This window comes from Rhinolophus sinicus, chromosome 1 (assembly GCF_057876585.1).
Source record: "Rhinolophus sinicus isolate RSI-liver-muscle chromosome 1, RSI-T2T, whole genome shotgun sequence".
Classification (NCBI taxonomy): Eukaryota; Metazoa; Chordata; class Mammalia; order Chiroptera; family Rhinolophidae; genus Rhinolophus; species Rhinolophus sinicus.
In genome coordinates this window covers 54,591,586-54,608,545 of record NC_142501.1, presented here as the reverse complement: position 1 = coordinate 54,608,545, position 16,960 = coordinate 54,591,586, and the positions used below count along the sequence as shown (strand labels likewise).

At 49.9% G+C, this 16,960-nt stretch overlaps 1 protein-coding gene across 1 annotated transcript; it reads left to right on the top strand.

Moving 5' to 3' along the window:
* The first annotated feature begins 6,294 nt into the window (after positions 1–6,294).
* On the top strand, positions 6,295–14,525 carry KRT84 (keratin 84). Its single transcript, XM_019724378.3, has 9 exons — positions 6,295–6,894; positions 8,128–8,336; positions 8,952–9,012; positions 9,487–9,582; positions 10,505–10,669; positions 10,830–10,955; positions 11,454–11,674; positions 12,137–12,168; positions 13,380–14,525. The coding sequence occupies exons 1-9, from the start codon at positions 6,343–6,345 to the stop codon at positions 13,724–13,726; spliced, it is 1,809 nt and encodes a 602-aa protein (XP_019579937.2). The 5' UTR covers positions 6,295–6,342; the 3' UTR covers positions 13,727–14,525.
* The last annotated feature ends 2,435 nt before the right edge of the window (positions 14,526–16,960 follow it).

The following is a 16,960-nucleotide window of genomic DNA, read 5'->3' as shown; positions in this document are numbered from 1 at the left end:
CATTTCAAAGTCCAGAATAAAAAAATATACAGAAACAGAAAGCAGATTAGTGGTTGCTTAGTGCTGGAGAGAGCAGAAGACGAGGTGGGGGGGATGTATGTGATAGCTAAAGGTTTCTTTAGGAGGTGATGAAAATGTTCTAAAATTGACAGATGATGGTTGCACATATCTAGGAATGTACTAAAATCACTGAATTGTACATTTTAAATGAGTGAATTATATGATATGTGAAATATATCTCAATAATAAATAGCAGGGAATACAGATCTGGAACAAGACATTACAGATGTGAGAGTTGTTGTGAAGGGGACATACCTGAGAGTCCTACCCTAGTCACAGACTTCGCGAAGGTTCCCAGGAGGAGGGGCAGGCAAGCTGGATCCCTCCTGAAAGGCAAGGAAGTACGCAGGACGTTCCAGACCGAGAGATCAGCAACAGTGAGCCAGAGCGCACAGTGTCCACCCTGGTGAGAATCTGTGATTCAGGGATGCACGTCTATACATGGGAAAGGCAGGGACAGAGCAATGGCCACACAGCCTCAGTTCCCACTTGAAGTCCTGTCACTTTGGACCTGGCCCTAGAGCCAGACAAGCTCTGAAAACTATAGACAAGCTGTGGTCTGGGAGATTCCAATAGATCGCCCACCTCTATCACATAGATAACTACCTGAGGCCCAGGAAACTCCCCACTGAAATAAAGGAGGAGAGGGAGAGCAGATTCCCCACCCTCACTGTGAGGTGGGCAACTCAGAAGAGGGGGTGCTCCAGCTCAATCCTGGACATGAGCTCAGAGGCCTGACCGCAGCCCCTCCAGAACTTCCACCAGGGGATTCCCCCTTAGTGATGTGTAGCAGTGGCCCCCTTTTCCCTTCCTCCCCGGGGAGGAAATGACTCAAGGCAGATGGAACAAAAGTGCCTCCTGGTGGTGGCCCGACGATTCACATTCCATTCACCTGGGCAAACATCTCCTGAGCTTCTCCCTGGGCCAGCTTTCACGGGGTGCTAGGATAGACAGAGGATCAGGCACCGCCCGGCCCCTGCCCTCAAGGAGAAAGGGAGACCTGTTTTTATGAAGCCAGAGCCTCATTGCATTCTATTCAGCTCAGGACTCCACACCCAGGCCCTTCCAGAGCGCCCCCCAGAGGACTGGTGGGGAATTACCTAAAGAGGCCTGGAAAGGGTAGGAGAACCCAAAATGGAGCTTCTTGTGCCTGTGTCTGTCTGCCCAGAATTTCTCCCATTTCCCTGTCCCTCTTCTCACCCGGGCCTCTCTTCTCCCCATGAGGCCCTTCCTTGCCCCACTGCCCCTCCCTCAGGTGCTCTCTGTCTCTGCCCCCAGAGACACTTGTCTCTTCAGGATCCCTTCCTCATCCCAGGCCCATCACTGGCCACAGGTGCACTCACTACTGCCACTCTCCACCTGGGGCTTGGATTGGAGGAAATGGTTTCAGAAATGGCACTGTGAGCAGAGGAGGTGGAGCTTAGGACCACTGCATCTGGTAGAAAGAAAAGGGCTGGGCACCCGCCATCCCAGCACCTAAATGCAAGACCAGGCACATATCAGCATCCAATAAAGGTTTGTTGAAGCAAACTGACCTATGCCTATGAGACACAACATTTCCACCTCGGACAGGTAAAGCTGTGTGGGTAATGTGAGGAGTTTGGATTCAGGCTGAAAAAAAATCATCCTGCCCAGAAGGGAGGGGATAGCCCAAACAAGAGGGGTGCTTTATCTCTCCTGGGGGGTGTTTAGATTCCATCCGTGTCATTAGTCTGAGAGGGGAGAGGGGTGGGAGCCTAGGCAGGGGTGGACGCAGCCTCTCCCACCGTCCCCCTCCTTCTCCTGGGGGACTCCTGAGCTTCCCTTCCCACTGGGCAGGTCTCAGCATGAGCAGCTCCCAGTGAGGTCCTCTTTCCAGCACAAACTTGTCCCCAGGTAAAACGGAAACACTCTGAAGAAGAAGGCTTTTAGCAAAGCCTTCTTAGCATCTGGGATTTCCCTGCCATCTCCTTCCCTCCCACTTGCGCTCTAGTACACAGACACACACACACACACACACACACACACAGAGACACACACACACACACACACACACACACACACACACACACACACAGCCACAGTGTGCCCAGGCTTCCCAGACCCTGCTTAGCCAACCAGGATGGGCCCCTCCCCACTGCACAGATGGCATCGTGAGGAGCCAGCAATCATCCTTCAGCAGCGCAGTCAGGCGCTGTGGCTGAGCTCAGCCAGTAGGCCTCAGGACCACAGCCAGGCCTACTAACAGCAGGAAGAAGAAACTGTCATAACAGCAAAACCTCCAGCTCAGAGTTTCCAGAGCGACTCCTCCCCCGCTCCCCACCTGCCACCCACTAAAAATGACTGAGGGTTGTGTTATGCATCATCTGGTGAAATAATGCCTCAAACTATAAATTGCTGCTGGTGTCAGCTCATCCCAGAACAGGGGTTGTGCTTGACTGGTCCCAATTACCCCCACCCTGCCCGACTGGTCAGGGTTCAAGGAAGCTGAGCCCAGATAGGGGACAGCCCAAGGGATAATGAATGCTTGCTGGAGCGGGAAGGGGGTGGAGTGCTGGACAGGAGCAGAGATGACTGCTTAGGAGTGAAGGGAGGATTGTGCAAGAGAGAGGGAAAGGGGCAGAAGCAAAAGAGGGAGGGAGAGAGGTGGGAAGTCAGCAGGGGAAAAATGGGTGACCATCACCACACTGTGTACACCCCATTCACTTTCACATTTAATCCTCACAGTACTGGGAAGTAGGGATCATTCCATTTTATAGATGAGAAAACTGAGGCTTAGAGAAGTTAAACAATTTCCCCCAGGTCACTTGTATACTATGGAAGGGGAGTGGTCGCTGATAGCAGTGCACAGTGACAATAAAAAGCTGACCAACTTTTAGTTGGTTGTATTACTGCTTTTAAGTTCTCTGCAGACAAGCACTCCTTATTGCCTGACCCCCAGAGCAGGACCCTGCCACCGCCCTGCCCTAGGTGCACATTGTCCTAGGTAAAACTGCTGGCAGGTGGCAGCATTGGGACTGAACCTAGTCCATCTAACTCCAAAGGCTATGTCAAGTCTTCTGTCCTGGGCCTGGCATCCTTGCTTGTGTGCCCTGTGCCATTCTCCCTGCTCTCCTCCCGCTTTCAACTCCACAGGGGTCCACTGGTCTCCTTCCCAGTCCCCTGGATCCCCTTGCCTGCCCTCAGAGGATGTGGATGCCCTATCCTCCAAGCGCTAGACTCACACCCCAAGAGGCCGGAGCTGGTGGGCACACTGGGTTGGTTCCCCTGTGAATGCTGGAGTTTCTGCACCGCTGTCATCGCCAGGGCCATTGTTGTCCATTTTGGAGCCTGGAGTCTCCTCCTGAAATAGCTACAAAACCAAATACCTAAATTCCTTTTCCTTTCCCACCCTGCTCTTTCTCCCCCTTTTCCTCCTGCTTTTAATCTTTGTGGTGTATCCATCATTCAACAAAACTATACAACATGCTTACCATGTACTTTACGTAGCATTGGGGATACAGAGAAGAGTGAAACACGCAATAGTGCCTGCCTCCTAGAGCTTTATTCCAGCCAGGGATGACAGTCAATGAATAAGCAAATTCATGCAGGAGAGGACCTCAGAGGGTGAGGACTGCTAAAGAAAGGAGGAAGCAGGAAGGGGGCCAGGGCGTACATGGGTGGGGTTAAATAGGGAGAGACCTATGATCAAAGACCTAGAAGAGTTGAGGGACCCGGCTCTGTAGGTATTTGATGAAAAGAGTTCCCAGCAGAGAAAACAGCAAATGGGAAAGTGAGTGAGGCAGGAATTTTTCTGCCTGTTTGATGCAGTCCAGGGTGGCTGGAGAAAGGAGAACAGTAAAACAGATAAAGCGTGATGAGGTCAGTGAAAGAGGAGGACAGATTGTGTAGAGTCCTGTATGGTGTTTACTCTGAGTCGGATGGGAAACCATTAGAGGGGTTTGACCATAGAGATGACATGATCTAACATGTTTTAAAAGGATCACTGTGTTAAGAAAAGACTGAAGGGGCAAAGGAGGACACAGCAAGATTAGCTGGTAGGATATGTCAATAGATCCTGTGAGAAGTGATAGGCTGGGGCCGACAGGGTGGTGAGAAGTAGTAGGAGTTCAGATACATTATGAAGGTAGGATTTGCCAGTGGATTGAATGTGGGATATGGAGAAAACAGAGGAATAAAGGATGACTCCCAGATTTGGGGCCGGAGCTACTGTTGGGATAATGAGCTTGGCAAGTGGAACGTACGACTCGTATTTAGTAGGGACATTTGGAAGAACAGTTTTGGGTATATTAAGTGTGAGATGCCTATTTGATATCCAAATAGAGACACTGATTAAATATACATGTGGGGTACAGAGGGGCCGTCGGGATTGAGATATGCCTGGGAAGTCATCAGCGGGTAGGTAATATTTAAAGGCATGAGGCCGAATGATGTCACCAAGGGAATGAGTACAGATGAAGATGAGAAAAGATACAAGGGATGAGTCTGAAGAGTCTGAAGATGAGTCTGAATATCAGCAGTATTTTACGTCGTTGATTGTTCCCTTTTCCTGAAAACACTTTCTTCTTTTGGTTTCCAGACATCACACTGTCCTGATTTTTTTTCTTCTTCTGGTAAGTCAAGTTAAATGAGGGCTGAGAACAGAGCACTGCATTTGTCAACATGGAGGTTACTGGTAATATTCACAAGAAGTATTCTCTTGTTATTTTCCTGCTTCTTCTCCCATTAGACATACACCTGATGGGTGGGTCCATGGAAAATAGTAGTTAACTAGGAATAGAGGGGCACTTCCTCAACTTAATAAAGAATATCTACCCAAAACCCTACAGCTAACATACTTATTGATGAGAAACTTTGAAGCTTTCCCACTAAAATCAGGGATAAGGCAAAGATGTCCCATCTCACCACTGCTTTTCAACATTATACTGGAAGTTGTAACTAATGCAATATGACAAGAAAAGGAAACAAAAGGTATAGCGATTGGGAAGAAAAGAAGTAGTGAAAAAGACCTAAGCTGCCTAGCTCCAGTCAAAACACACATTCCCTTCCAAGTAGAATCCCAAACATTCCCCAAAATCCCAGTATCCAGTTAAGTACAGGTTTCCCCAAGCACAGCACAGGTAAGATGAACTATGTCACTCGTTAGAATACAAAAGGTGAACACCTGTCTCTGGGTCCTGAAATATCTTCAGTTTTGATAACAATAATAATATCCGGTGGCTTAGAACTTTTCATTTTATATCTTGATGCTTATTGCTTTGTGTCTCTATCCTAACCAAAATTTTGCCAATAATTTAAGGAACCTGCACAGACAGAGCCATAGAAGAGCCCTAATATAGATCTGGGGCGGGGGGGGGGGGGAGGAATGGACTCAAACTCATGTGGATAACTTTCCACACAGATATATGGCCTAATTATTGGCATGCTTTGGCCTCAAATGATGCCACAAAAGTGTTGACTGGTGGAAGTCCTCAAGGTTAAGGATAGAGACTGTCTTTTTTATACCTGTATCCTCAGTACCAAGCTCACTGACTGGGACAGAGTAGGCATCTGATAATCATTGAGTGAGTGAGTGAATGAATTAATGAATTTCCTTTGAGCGACTCAAATCAGACACGTGTCCACACTAACCCAAATGAGCTTTACTAAAGATGGAATTCTTGTCTAAACAGCCAAACCAGATCATGGAAGATAGATAAAACACTGCAGAAGGTTTTTGGACTAATTAATCCATCTACAGAGACGTAATAAACTGTATTCTCGTTATATCATTTCTTACTGGAAGCTCTGTAGATCCTGTCTCTCCTCTAAACACCCCCATCTCTTTAAGGGGGTATGTCTATATAGATACACCCCTCAGGCACCTCTTGCTGGAGCTGTCAGCATTCTAACTTTCTGGTGGTTAGCCACACTCGCATTGAAAAAGTCTATTGGATTTATGATTAAAGCAAATTAATGTCTCCATAATGGGAATTGTAGTGGACTTGTGGGAAAAATAGGGCCATAATGTTTATGTGTTTATGCATTTTTAATGTTTATAGTTCGTGTTATAGCCCTGATCCTAAGGAGAACAGGTGTGTCTGAGATTAGCTCATTATTAAGGAGGTTACAGGCATGAAGGGTTTCTGCTAACTACCCAAGCTCATAAATGCCTCCAAATGGCTTTTCCCATTTTTATGGGACCAATCCTCAGATGCCCACACACATAAAAGGGATTGGAGGGATCCACTAGCCGCAGAAGGACTCCAGCTCTAGTTCACCCCACTCTGCAATTGCTGCTTTACTCTCACCCAGGAAGCCACTATGTCTTGCCGCTCCTACCGAGTCAGCTCCGATCGCCACATGGGCAACTTCAGCTCTTGCTCAGTCCTGCCCCCCCAGACCCTGAACCGCTTCCAGGCCAGCTCTGTCTCCTGCAGGAATGGGCCCAGCTTCCGGGGCCTTGGTGGCTTTGGTAGTCGGAGCGTCATCACCTGTGGCTCGTGCTCACCCAGAATGGGCACTGTCTGCCCTCGTCCCATCCGCTGTGGAGTTGGCTTTGGTGCTGGCAGTGGCATGGCCTTTGGTTTTGGTAATGGGAGTGGTGCTGGTCTAGGGTTTGGGGCCGGCAGTGGTATTGGTATGGGGTTTGGAGCCAGCAGTGGTCGTGGCTACTGCTTCAGTGGCCCTGGCTTTGGCTACAGAGTTGGAGGAGTTGGAGTCCCAGCAGCCCCATCTATCACAGCAGTGACTGTTAACCAGAGCCTGCTGACCCCCCTCAACCTGGAAATTGACCCCAATGCCCAGAGGGTGAAGAAGGATGAGAAGGAGCAGATCAAGACCCTCAACAACAAATTTGCCTCCTTCATTGACAAGGTATCTATGACAGCTAAATTTCTGGGTCTGGGATGAGGAGCGCTAACATGCATGGGGGTATTCTTTCTCTTAAGAAGAAACGGCCCAGGCCTACAGCATCGACCTTGACCCCCAGATCCTTCAGGTGTCAACCAAGGGCATTGAGGTATGATTTCAGGGTCACTCTGCTGCAGAGCAAGGACAAGCCTGAGGAGCACTGCATTGTGGGATAGATTAACACAGTGGTCGTGTCTTCTGGAGGAAAGAGGAACATCCAGCCAAATCTGAGGGCATCTGGACAAACTAAGAACTACCACCTCGTCACTTAGAAATATCTCCCAAATGGGCTAGAAACATTAGGACTTAGGTCAGGTGTTGGCTGGTATAGGTCTAAAAGGTTTCATCCTTTGAGATCCTCAAGCTCTCTTTGAGGTTTCCATAGTTCTTGAGGCTGAGTGGCCACATCTGTTCAGGCGTAAGAATGTGGAGAATGGAGTTGAGTAATTTTTGAACAAAAGAAGCAAAGAATTCCTACCCTCGAAGTGGGGTATCCAGATTCAGCCTAGTTTTCTAGATTGAGAGAAATAGTGGGGAACCACCACTGGTCTTTAGGCTGATGAGAGGAATAGTGGTGTGGAACCAACATCCCAGCAACCATGTGTCCATGGAACGAGAACGCTCTGATTGTCTCTGAGATAGAAATGCACTTCTGTGAGCTTCAGTGTCCTCATCTAAAATGAGGGTTTGGAGCAAATGCTGTCTAAGTTCTCTTAGACATCGTTTCGGTCTCAGCTGACAGAACATTTGGGAGGATGGGTATGACTTATAACCTGAGAATTCCCACCTCCTCATGCCATATCCCACCCCAAATGTATTTTACTCTGCTCCTCATTTCCTGCCAGGAATGGCTGACATCAGTATTTAGATATAGACAAACTCCAGCTCAAGCAGAGTGACTCTTCCCAACTTCCTGGTGAACCAGCTTACACATTTCTAAAGGTAGAAGAGAAATGAAAATGAAGTGCTTTGGTTCTGTTTCTCTGTTTATAGCTGAACCTGACTGAGCACGAGGAGGAGGTCACAGACCTGCTCTTCCGGGTTCTACTGAATTAGAGGGGAAATGAAAGTCACCAGAGGAGAGAATGATGTCACCACAGAATTGGAAGTCATCTCTGGCCATCTGCAGCACTGGTCAACATACAGGTGACTCTATCAAGCACTTCAATTGCCCTTTCTGTGCCCCTGTGGATTTAGGTGCGGTTCCTGGAACAGCAGAATAAGCTCCTAGAGACCAAGTGGAACTTCCTTCAAGAACAGAAATGTGTCAGGAGCAACCTGGAGCCCCTGTTTGAGAACCACATCAGCAACCTGCTGAGGCAGCTGGATATGGCAAACAATGACCGGGCCCGGCTTGAGGCTGAGAGGAACCACATGCAGGATGTCCTTGAGGGTTTCAAGACTAAGTGAGTAGCATATGGACTGCACTGATCAAGGATGGGCGCGGGCTGGTCCCCCAAGCAGCAGCCAAGCTCCGATGAAAGGAGCTGGAAGGACCGGGATTAAATGCTGGTTTCAAAACACAGCCTGGAAACAGGGGCGAGGGGTAGTGATATGAGAGGGAGCAGGAGGAGGCCCTCTGTGGGTCCTGAGGTAAAACGAAATTTGGAATTTGGGATGGTTTTTCCTTGGTCCTGCCGGTGGGAATGGGTGACTTAGCCCCAGAAAAAGGAGCCCTCTGGTTTTGAGAACAGTGCCCAGGTCCAGCAACAAGTTGAGTCCTACTTCCTCTGTGGTCAAGTACAGTGACCCTAAACTTTTTGCAGCAGAGGACCATAGAAATGGGCCAGGTTTTCAGACCTATGTCCAATTTGAGAAAGTAAAAGGGATTTGGAGAAACTAAGAGCCACTAGTTCATATTAGGTCTTAAAGAAGGGGCAGAATGTCTGAGAATATGTAGGTGGCAACGGGAACCATGCTTCTGAGTGGAGCAGTCAGGTCTTAAGAGGCTCACTGGGAGCTGGATGTCATTGGTTCCCAGTTCAGAATGAGAACCCACCCTCTTAATTCTTATCGTGCAGGTATGAAGAGGAGGTGGGATCCCGGGCCAACGCTGAGAATGAATTTGTGGCCCTGAAGAAGGTAAGGGAGATCAACAGGTCCAGGCAAACTTCTTCTCCAGAAAGGCAGATGTTCTCCCCCAGGAAAATGCCCAAGCAGCCCTGTGGAATCTGGAACCACACACACCGAGCAGAATCCCGAAGGTCACAACAGGTTTCCCTTCGAAGTTCTGATTTGACCTTAGATGATTTAGGATTGGTTAGATTATTTAGATGGCCTTTTAAGAGTCTTGGATTATCCAGAGTCCCCTTGCCTCTAAATAAGCATCAGGAAAGGTCCAGCAGCAGCCCAGGGGGAGTTTTTATGGTGCAGTAGGGAGAAGAAGAATAGTCACTAAGCTGCATGTCCACCCAGGGACTTTACCACCCATCCCAAAGCCTGGCCTGGCCTGTGGGAATTGATCTGACCTTCCCACCCATCTCCAGACTCTGCCAAGGTGGGGAGGTTAAACAGTGCACAAGTAATGAGCATCACATCCTTCTCTCTTTTATGCAGGATGTGGATGCAGCTTTCCTAAACAAATCTGACCTAATGACCAACGTGGATACCCTAGCTCAGGAGATTGACTTCCTGAAAACCCTATACATGGCGGTAAGGGCTCATCCCCTATGAGCCACATGAGATCCGTGCTTGACCTGGATTCCCTGGGGGCTTCATCTCAACTGGCATATTTTCTAACATTTTATGTTATACGTCTTCCCACTCAAATCTATATCCTCTATATGTTGATGTATCTACAAGTGGAGAAGGAAAGGTAAACAGACTTCTCATCAGTCTGACTCGGATCTCTGAATAAACTCCTTGGATCTAGGATCCAACCGCTTGTTGGCCAATCCAAAGATTAGATTCTAGGAATGTCACTTCCTATATATTGATCAGAAGATTCTGGAAAACTGATTTGCTAGGAAATATAAGAAAAGTTGTGTTTAACATAGCCAAATGAACTACTAGCTCTCTTTTGCTTCTTAAGTGATCTGTCTAGTCTGGTATAGACCCAGCCAGAGCTGAATGTCTGGCTCTGAGTGGAAATGCTAAAGAAAGCTCCCTCTGGAGCCTTCACCTTGCAGGCCAATTCCGAGCAACCCAGTTCTATTAAGGACATGGAATATAGAAATTCCTAGACCACCATGTTCTAAAATATTGTCAGCTCTCAATGATCCGTGATGAGCACAGCCACTTTGTGGGTAATCCAAAGAAAAGTTTAAGCCCTAGAGTGTCTCTCACTCCTCTCCACAAAGTTTCTAGACCCCTATGGTTTTAAAATTCACCTAAGTAAGTTAGGGTGTTAAAGGAATGTGTCTGAGTATATAAAAAGGGTTTAAATTCAAACTGAAATGGTTCTCGATCACGTCTTTTTCTTTGCCCCTGGTTTGGATGGCCTGCTTCATTGCTTTGCTATGAACAAATGAGCGATGCTGTCTGCTCCTGACACCTCTTCCTGGGGTCCCTGTGGCAGGGTGCCAGCCACCGGTGGAATTCTGAACCCATCTCTCTTGCTAATCCTCCAACACAGGAAATTCAGTTACTGCAGTCGCACATCTCAGAGACATCAGTCATCGTGAAAATGGACAACAGCCGGGACCTGGACTTTGATGGGATCATCACCGAAATTAAGGCCCAGTATGAAGAGGTTGCCAGGCGTAGTCGGGCTGATGCTGAGGCCTGGTACCAGACCAAGGTAGGCAGGGGCGGGCTGGGGAAGGGGTGTAGGCAGCCGTGGGGTGAGATTCATGTACAACGAAGTGGATCCATGGAGACCTGGGGCCCTCGACTCATTTGGGGCTATGGTCTTGGCTCAACCTTGGAGCCCTCGGAACATCCTCCTGTCCTTTCACCAGTATGAGGAGATGAGGGTGACAGCTGGCCAACACTGCGACAACCTGCGCAACACACGGAATGAGATCAACGAGCTGAACCGCCTGATCCAGAGGCTGAAGGCAGAGATCGAGCATGCCAAGGCTCAGGTGGGCAAATGAAAGGAGAGAAATCCCCAAAGGGAGGAGAGGCAGGGCCCCCAGCTTTGGGGAGGCCCATGTCTGATGGCATGCGGGAGGCCACGAGGACCCAGAAACAGGGGAAAGGAGGCATTAGTCCAGGAAGGTTTCCTGGGGCAGGAAAGTGTGGAAGGGAAAGAGTCTCACATAGAAAAAGGTCTGAGACCGACTTGCAGGAGCAGGTGAGACAGAAAGAAGAGCTTTACTCTCTGGATGCTGTGGCTCTGGAAGGAGCAAAAGTCAGCAAGTGCAAAATCAGTGGGAATGGAAACTGAACAAAAGCAATGCTTCACCCGCTGGTAACATCTAACTACAGGATCACAGTCCCTAAGAAGGCAGCCACCATGGGCTCCCTTCCTGGCTTGGCACCAGGCTGTGACCCCACCAACAGGGGGCAGTGTTTCCAGCTCCACCTAGGGATCCCCCTAGTCCTTGCCGAAGCCCACCTGCAAACTGTCCTCCCTGCAGCGGGCCAAGCTGGAGGCCGCGGTGGCTGAAGCGGAGCAGCAGGGTGAGGCAGCCCTCAACGACGCCAAATGCAAGCTGGCGGATTTGGAGGGCGCCCTGCAGCAAGCCAAGCAGGACATGGCCCGGCAGCTGCGCGAGTACCAGGAGCTCATGAACGTCAAGCTGGGCCTGGATATCGAGATCGCCACCTACAGGCGCCTGCTGGAGGGCGAGGAAATCCGGTGAGTGCTCTCAATGCACCAAGGTGATAGGAGGTCAGGCTTTGGCATCTGCACTAAGTAGGAGGAGGGGACCAGGCGAAGAACTGCTGAAATAAGCAATCTCTAGAAATAACAAGGACTTTTCTGCAGACGTTTGTCAGGTTGCCCCGGCAGGGGATTAAAAGATGGCTCTAAATCCGTGCTGCCTTCATCCAAGTTTGCAGACATGCTGCACCAGAATCACAGGGAGTTTTGCTTGATTGGTTAGCGTGTTAAAAATAATAATAATAACACATTTCCTCAAATAGTTTGATCAGTAGTTTTGGAGTAAGGTCTAAGACATGGAGTTTTTCAAAGCTCTCTGGCCAAAGGTGAGAACCACTGGTCCAGTCGTCCATTTAGCCAAGAAATTCCTTCTAAGAGCAAGCAGGTTTTCAGGAAACAACACTACCTGTGAACTGACTTATTTCTTTCTGTCTCCAGGATCTGCGAAGGTGTTGGACCAGTAAACATATGTAAGAAACTTAAATCTTTTCCTCTTCACATTTCTCTTCTGTGGCCCTTCAAATTTTCTTGGCCACGCTGGCTAGGACAGTCAGGGGAGCAGGTACCATCCAGCCCCTGGACTGGGAGCAGAGGTCTGAGATCTCCCCAGAGCCTGCCTTCCCCAAAGTAAGCAAGCGCCAAGGGTTGCAGGGCCTCCTAGATGGGAGAGGGTTCTGGAAGAGAGTCAGCTTTCATGCTTTGAATGTCCTTGTCCTTCAAGGGCAAAGGCCAGGGAAGGAATGGAAAGGCCTGTGCCATGGAGTTCCCTCCCCATGACATGGGATGGGACAGGCTGAACGGAAGTCCCCCTGCTGCTGCCAGACAAAGTACTGGTCATGCCCAAAGCATGCAGGGTACCAAGCTGGGCACTGCAGGGTGGGGCACAAAGAAGGTGAGTCCCAGCCCTTGCTCTCTAGAATTATAATCATTTTGAGAAGATCAGTCCTAGCCACTGTCAACCTACTCCTCAAAAGAACCCTGGGGGGAGGAACAGGCACCCCTCCTTTGCTCACTCAGAGCTCCAAGTGCTCAGATAACAGTGCCTGCCTAGTGGCAGAGGCAGTAAGAAATAGCTTTCTGCAGGAGGTCAGGCTTGAGTGGAGGTCACAGATGGCAGGAAGGATTCTGGTAAAAGTAAAAACAAATAGGGGGAGGCCTCCACAGGTGGGTGCTGATCTAAGCAAGCTTTAGTTGGATTAGGGTCCTGGACCATGGAGGTGTGCCCCATGGAGACCAGAGGACTAGAGCAGGGCCATCAGTGAGTCCGAAGAAAACTGACGAGGGACTCTTGTTGGAGGGGCAATGTGGGGATCACCAAGGGGCAGGACATAATTGGAAGAGATAAGCCCTGTAGCTTTGTGGAGGTTATTACTCCAGCTGTCTGGATAATGCAGCTTGCTACCCCCTCAACACAGCCCAGCTCAATTTTGGCCATATATATAATGTACTATATATATATATGTAATGTGAGTGTGTGTGTGTGTGTGTGTGTGTGTGTGTGTCTGTGTGTGGAGTGGAGTCACAGTCCTTGAGTCACCCAAATAAGAGAAGGGAAAGTGGGTATTGACTGTATAAACAATAGGAACCATTCCAACCCAGGCCACTTTCCTGATGCCACCAGCCCTGTCCTCCCACCCATGGAGGGCATGGCAGCCTCACTGATGGTTTCTTTCTGCTGCAGCCGTGAGCAGCTCCCGGGGCGGCGGCATCGTGTGTGGGCCTGAACCCCTGCTCGCCAGCTCCACCCTCTCCCGTGGTGGAGTTACCTTCTCCACCGGCAGCAGCAACCGTTCTGGCGGCACCTGCAGCCCCAACCTGGGCAGCGCCCGGATTGTCATGGGCAATGGGGACCTGCTGAGCGGAGGTTCTCGGGGAGGCTCTGCGCTTGTGAGTGAGGCCTGCTCCCCCAGCGTCCCCTGCCCCATGCCCACTGACGGTGGCTTCAGCAGCTGCAGCGGCGGCCGCAGCAACCGTGGTTCCAGTGTCCGCTTCGTGTCCACCACTACCTCTCGCCGGACCAAGTATTGAGAGCTGCGCACCAGCCAACCACTACCAAGGGAAGAACCATCTCAGTGTCTCCTGCTTGTGGCCCCCAGGCAGACACCTGGACTCTGGACCGGAAGGGGCTCCAGCTACTCCTCCTGCCATGAAGTGACACAGCTCTCCCAAGGGGGCTGCCCTGCCTGGCCTGTGTCCTTGGGAGACTTTTCCACCCCCTAGCAGCTCCATCCACAGCCCCAGCCAGACTGGCTTCTCCCTGACTCCCAATTTCCTTCTTTTGAATCACTCCTCACCATCAGCTAAAAAGAATATTCAATAGAATTACAAAAATCAGTGCTTGGGAGGAAAGGAACAGTCCAAAGCCAAAAAAGAATCTGTCTGGGCACCACCCCATCCTAGTTTGGGATAATTTGGAGAATGGAATGACTATCCACACTGCAGGTGTCCTTAGCCTGCCCTACTTTGCTTCCTTCCTCTTCTTTTCCGTGGCAGGAGAAGGTCCTTTTCTTCTATTCCTGACCCAGAAGGATCCACAGTCCTTGGAGGCCCAGGGGATCCCTTGATCCCCTGAGATGGTTCTTCTCCGAGGAGCATTATGTCCTGGCTTCTTCTCTTCTTGGGTTGTTGGTTCACCTCCAACACATGAGTTCATGAGGTGGGTTGGGTGCTCATGGAGAGGTGAGCTCTGCAAACTCACACCCCTGTTGGTGGTGTGAGGGAGGCCCAGCATGTCTGCTGCAGGAGGGTCTATGCCTGCAAGCTCCAGGGAGGCTTGGGGTGGGGTGGGGTGCCTGTTTGTACTGCTCTTTGTGTTCCTGGGTTTTCAATAAATATGCCAAGCTAACATCATTAGGACTCTGGCCTCTCCTTCTGACTCAGGCTGGGGTTGGGGGAGACTGCCTTCTAGACTCCACCAGCCCCCCACCCTGAGGACTTCCCAAGGGCAGAGGCTGGTGTCCTGGGCACAGGGGAAGCTCTGAGGAAAGAGGGCTCAGGCTCTTCCCTGAAGGGGCTCACAGTTCAGCAAGGGAGAGAAGACACATAGCAAAGTCTCTGAAAACAAGTGCCAAGCAGCCCCCTTCTCTCCAAGCATCCTACACCCCATAGGTACCCTTCTCTTGAGCGAGGCAAACACTCCCATCTTCTCCCTGGGTCCCACCCTCACCCAGTTCCTCTGGTATCATTGCAGGGGGCCTTCTGATCTTTCTGTCCCCACTCTTGTCCTCATCCAGCTCCTTCACTATGATGCTGCTTTAGAGGTCTTTCGCGCATAGAAAACTGACCATGCTTACAGCCCTCAGCGGCTCCCCACTGCTTTTCCAAAAATAGCTCACACTTCTTAACATGGTATATAACCCCTGAGTGATCTGCTCATACACCCTTTGCCATACCCCATGTATCGCACTTTCAGCCTCTCATCCTTTATTCGTTCATTAAGCAAGCACTTGAGAAGGGCTTACTGCATGGCAGGCCTGACGCTGGGGAAATAGCAGGGAACAAGACTTGGCCCTGTCCTCACAGTCCCGCCTGAGAGATGGACAGGCAAACAAGCAATTGTGACTCAATGTGCTAAGTGCTGGGTTAAGAGTGGAATCAATGCTACAGTGCACAAAGGAGAGGCCCAACCCAGACTTGGAGCATCATTAAAAGCTTCCTGGAGGATGTGGTGTCCCGGCAGAGATGTGAAGAATGATGAGTTAGCTACCCTAAAAAGGAGGACGTGTCCTAAGCAGAGGCAATAGCGTGTGCAAAAACCAAGAGGCTGGAGGGAGCATGCCCAGTTTCGGGATCTGCCTGGGGCTGAGTGTGACGATAGCGTAGAGTGCAGAAGTAGCACAAGTGGAGACAGGAGTCAGCCAAGATCAGTCAGGGCCAGCACCCTGGGCAGAGCCCCATTAGAGCACATCTCTCACAGCAGGGACCGTGTGCCACTCTGCTTCAGCTCGAGAGTCCTCCTTAGAGAACAGTAAGCACCTCTCCCACCTTTATATATGTATATGCTGCCGTGGCCAGATCTCAGCCAGCAACCTGAGCACTTAGAGCTTGCTCTGCTCACAGCCAAAGGCCTGCCTGAACTGAACTCACCAGCCACCTCCCCTCCTGCTTCCGGGGGCTCCTGACTTCCCACCTCATGTCCCAGGTGCAAAGTCACACATGCTCCTCCGATGACAGCAGCATCGAGGCTGTCCCCATGTGGCCTTGGTACCTCTCCTCAGCCAGACTCACATCGACCCAGTGGCAGTTATCAATCTATTGCCTCAGCTCCAAATTCACCCTTATTGCTTACTCTGTGCAAATGGATTGGGTCAATTGAAATATTTTCTTTTGCCAGCTGGCACAAAGTTAAGCCTTTTCAGTTGTCGTTTCCATAGACACTGGAGAGACGTTAGGGAGTAGAGGCCTTTACTTCCGTTGTGCTCTCTCGGCAGTCTCTCCAGGGCCAATTCCTGCAGTGCAGCCAGCTTCTGGCCTACCAGCCCCTGCTGTGCACAGCAGCTGCAGCATCCAACAGCCAGGCGCTTCCCCTAGCAACCCTCTTGGGCAATTTCACAGCAAAGTGCCTCTAGCAAGACACCTCCTTGTGAAAAGCTTTCCTCAGCATCCTATAGTGTGGATTTCTTGGAAGTTCTGGATGGAAGGTTTCCAGCAAGTTCCACTGGTGTGACACCAGAGGAACTTCTCTAGAACCCAGTGAGCAATGGCTGTACCCTCTCCAGTGAGGTCTGGATTTCAGCCATGGCTTTTCCTTGGGGTTTCTATCATAGCCCATAGGGGTAGTGGCTGTTCCTTACATCTGTCATTTCTATACTCTTTAGAGTTCTTTTTACTTCTGACTAGCCAATTCCTCATGACTCCAACCTCCAATGCTGTCTATATTAAACTTCCCCTGTTTAGTTACCATGTGGTACTGTCCATGATTGGACCCTGACTGACACATGCCACCTGGACGGCATTGCTTCCAACCTCTCGGGCCAGGGAACAAGCCCGAGACGCCTCAGGCTTGTCATCAATCATCTTCTCTTCTCTCTGTATCCCACCCCATAGATGAGCTCACTCAGTCTTTGGTTTTAAATGCCATCCATATGCCATTGACTCCTGAGTTTATATCTCCAGCCCAGACCTTCCATTAACTATACGCTGGTGTATAGAGATTGCTCACTGACATCTCCATTTGTGTATCTAATCGGCATCTCAAACTAAACATGTCCAAAAACAAAGTCATCTTCCTTCTTCTCCCTCCATGCTGCTCTTTCCATGTTA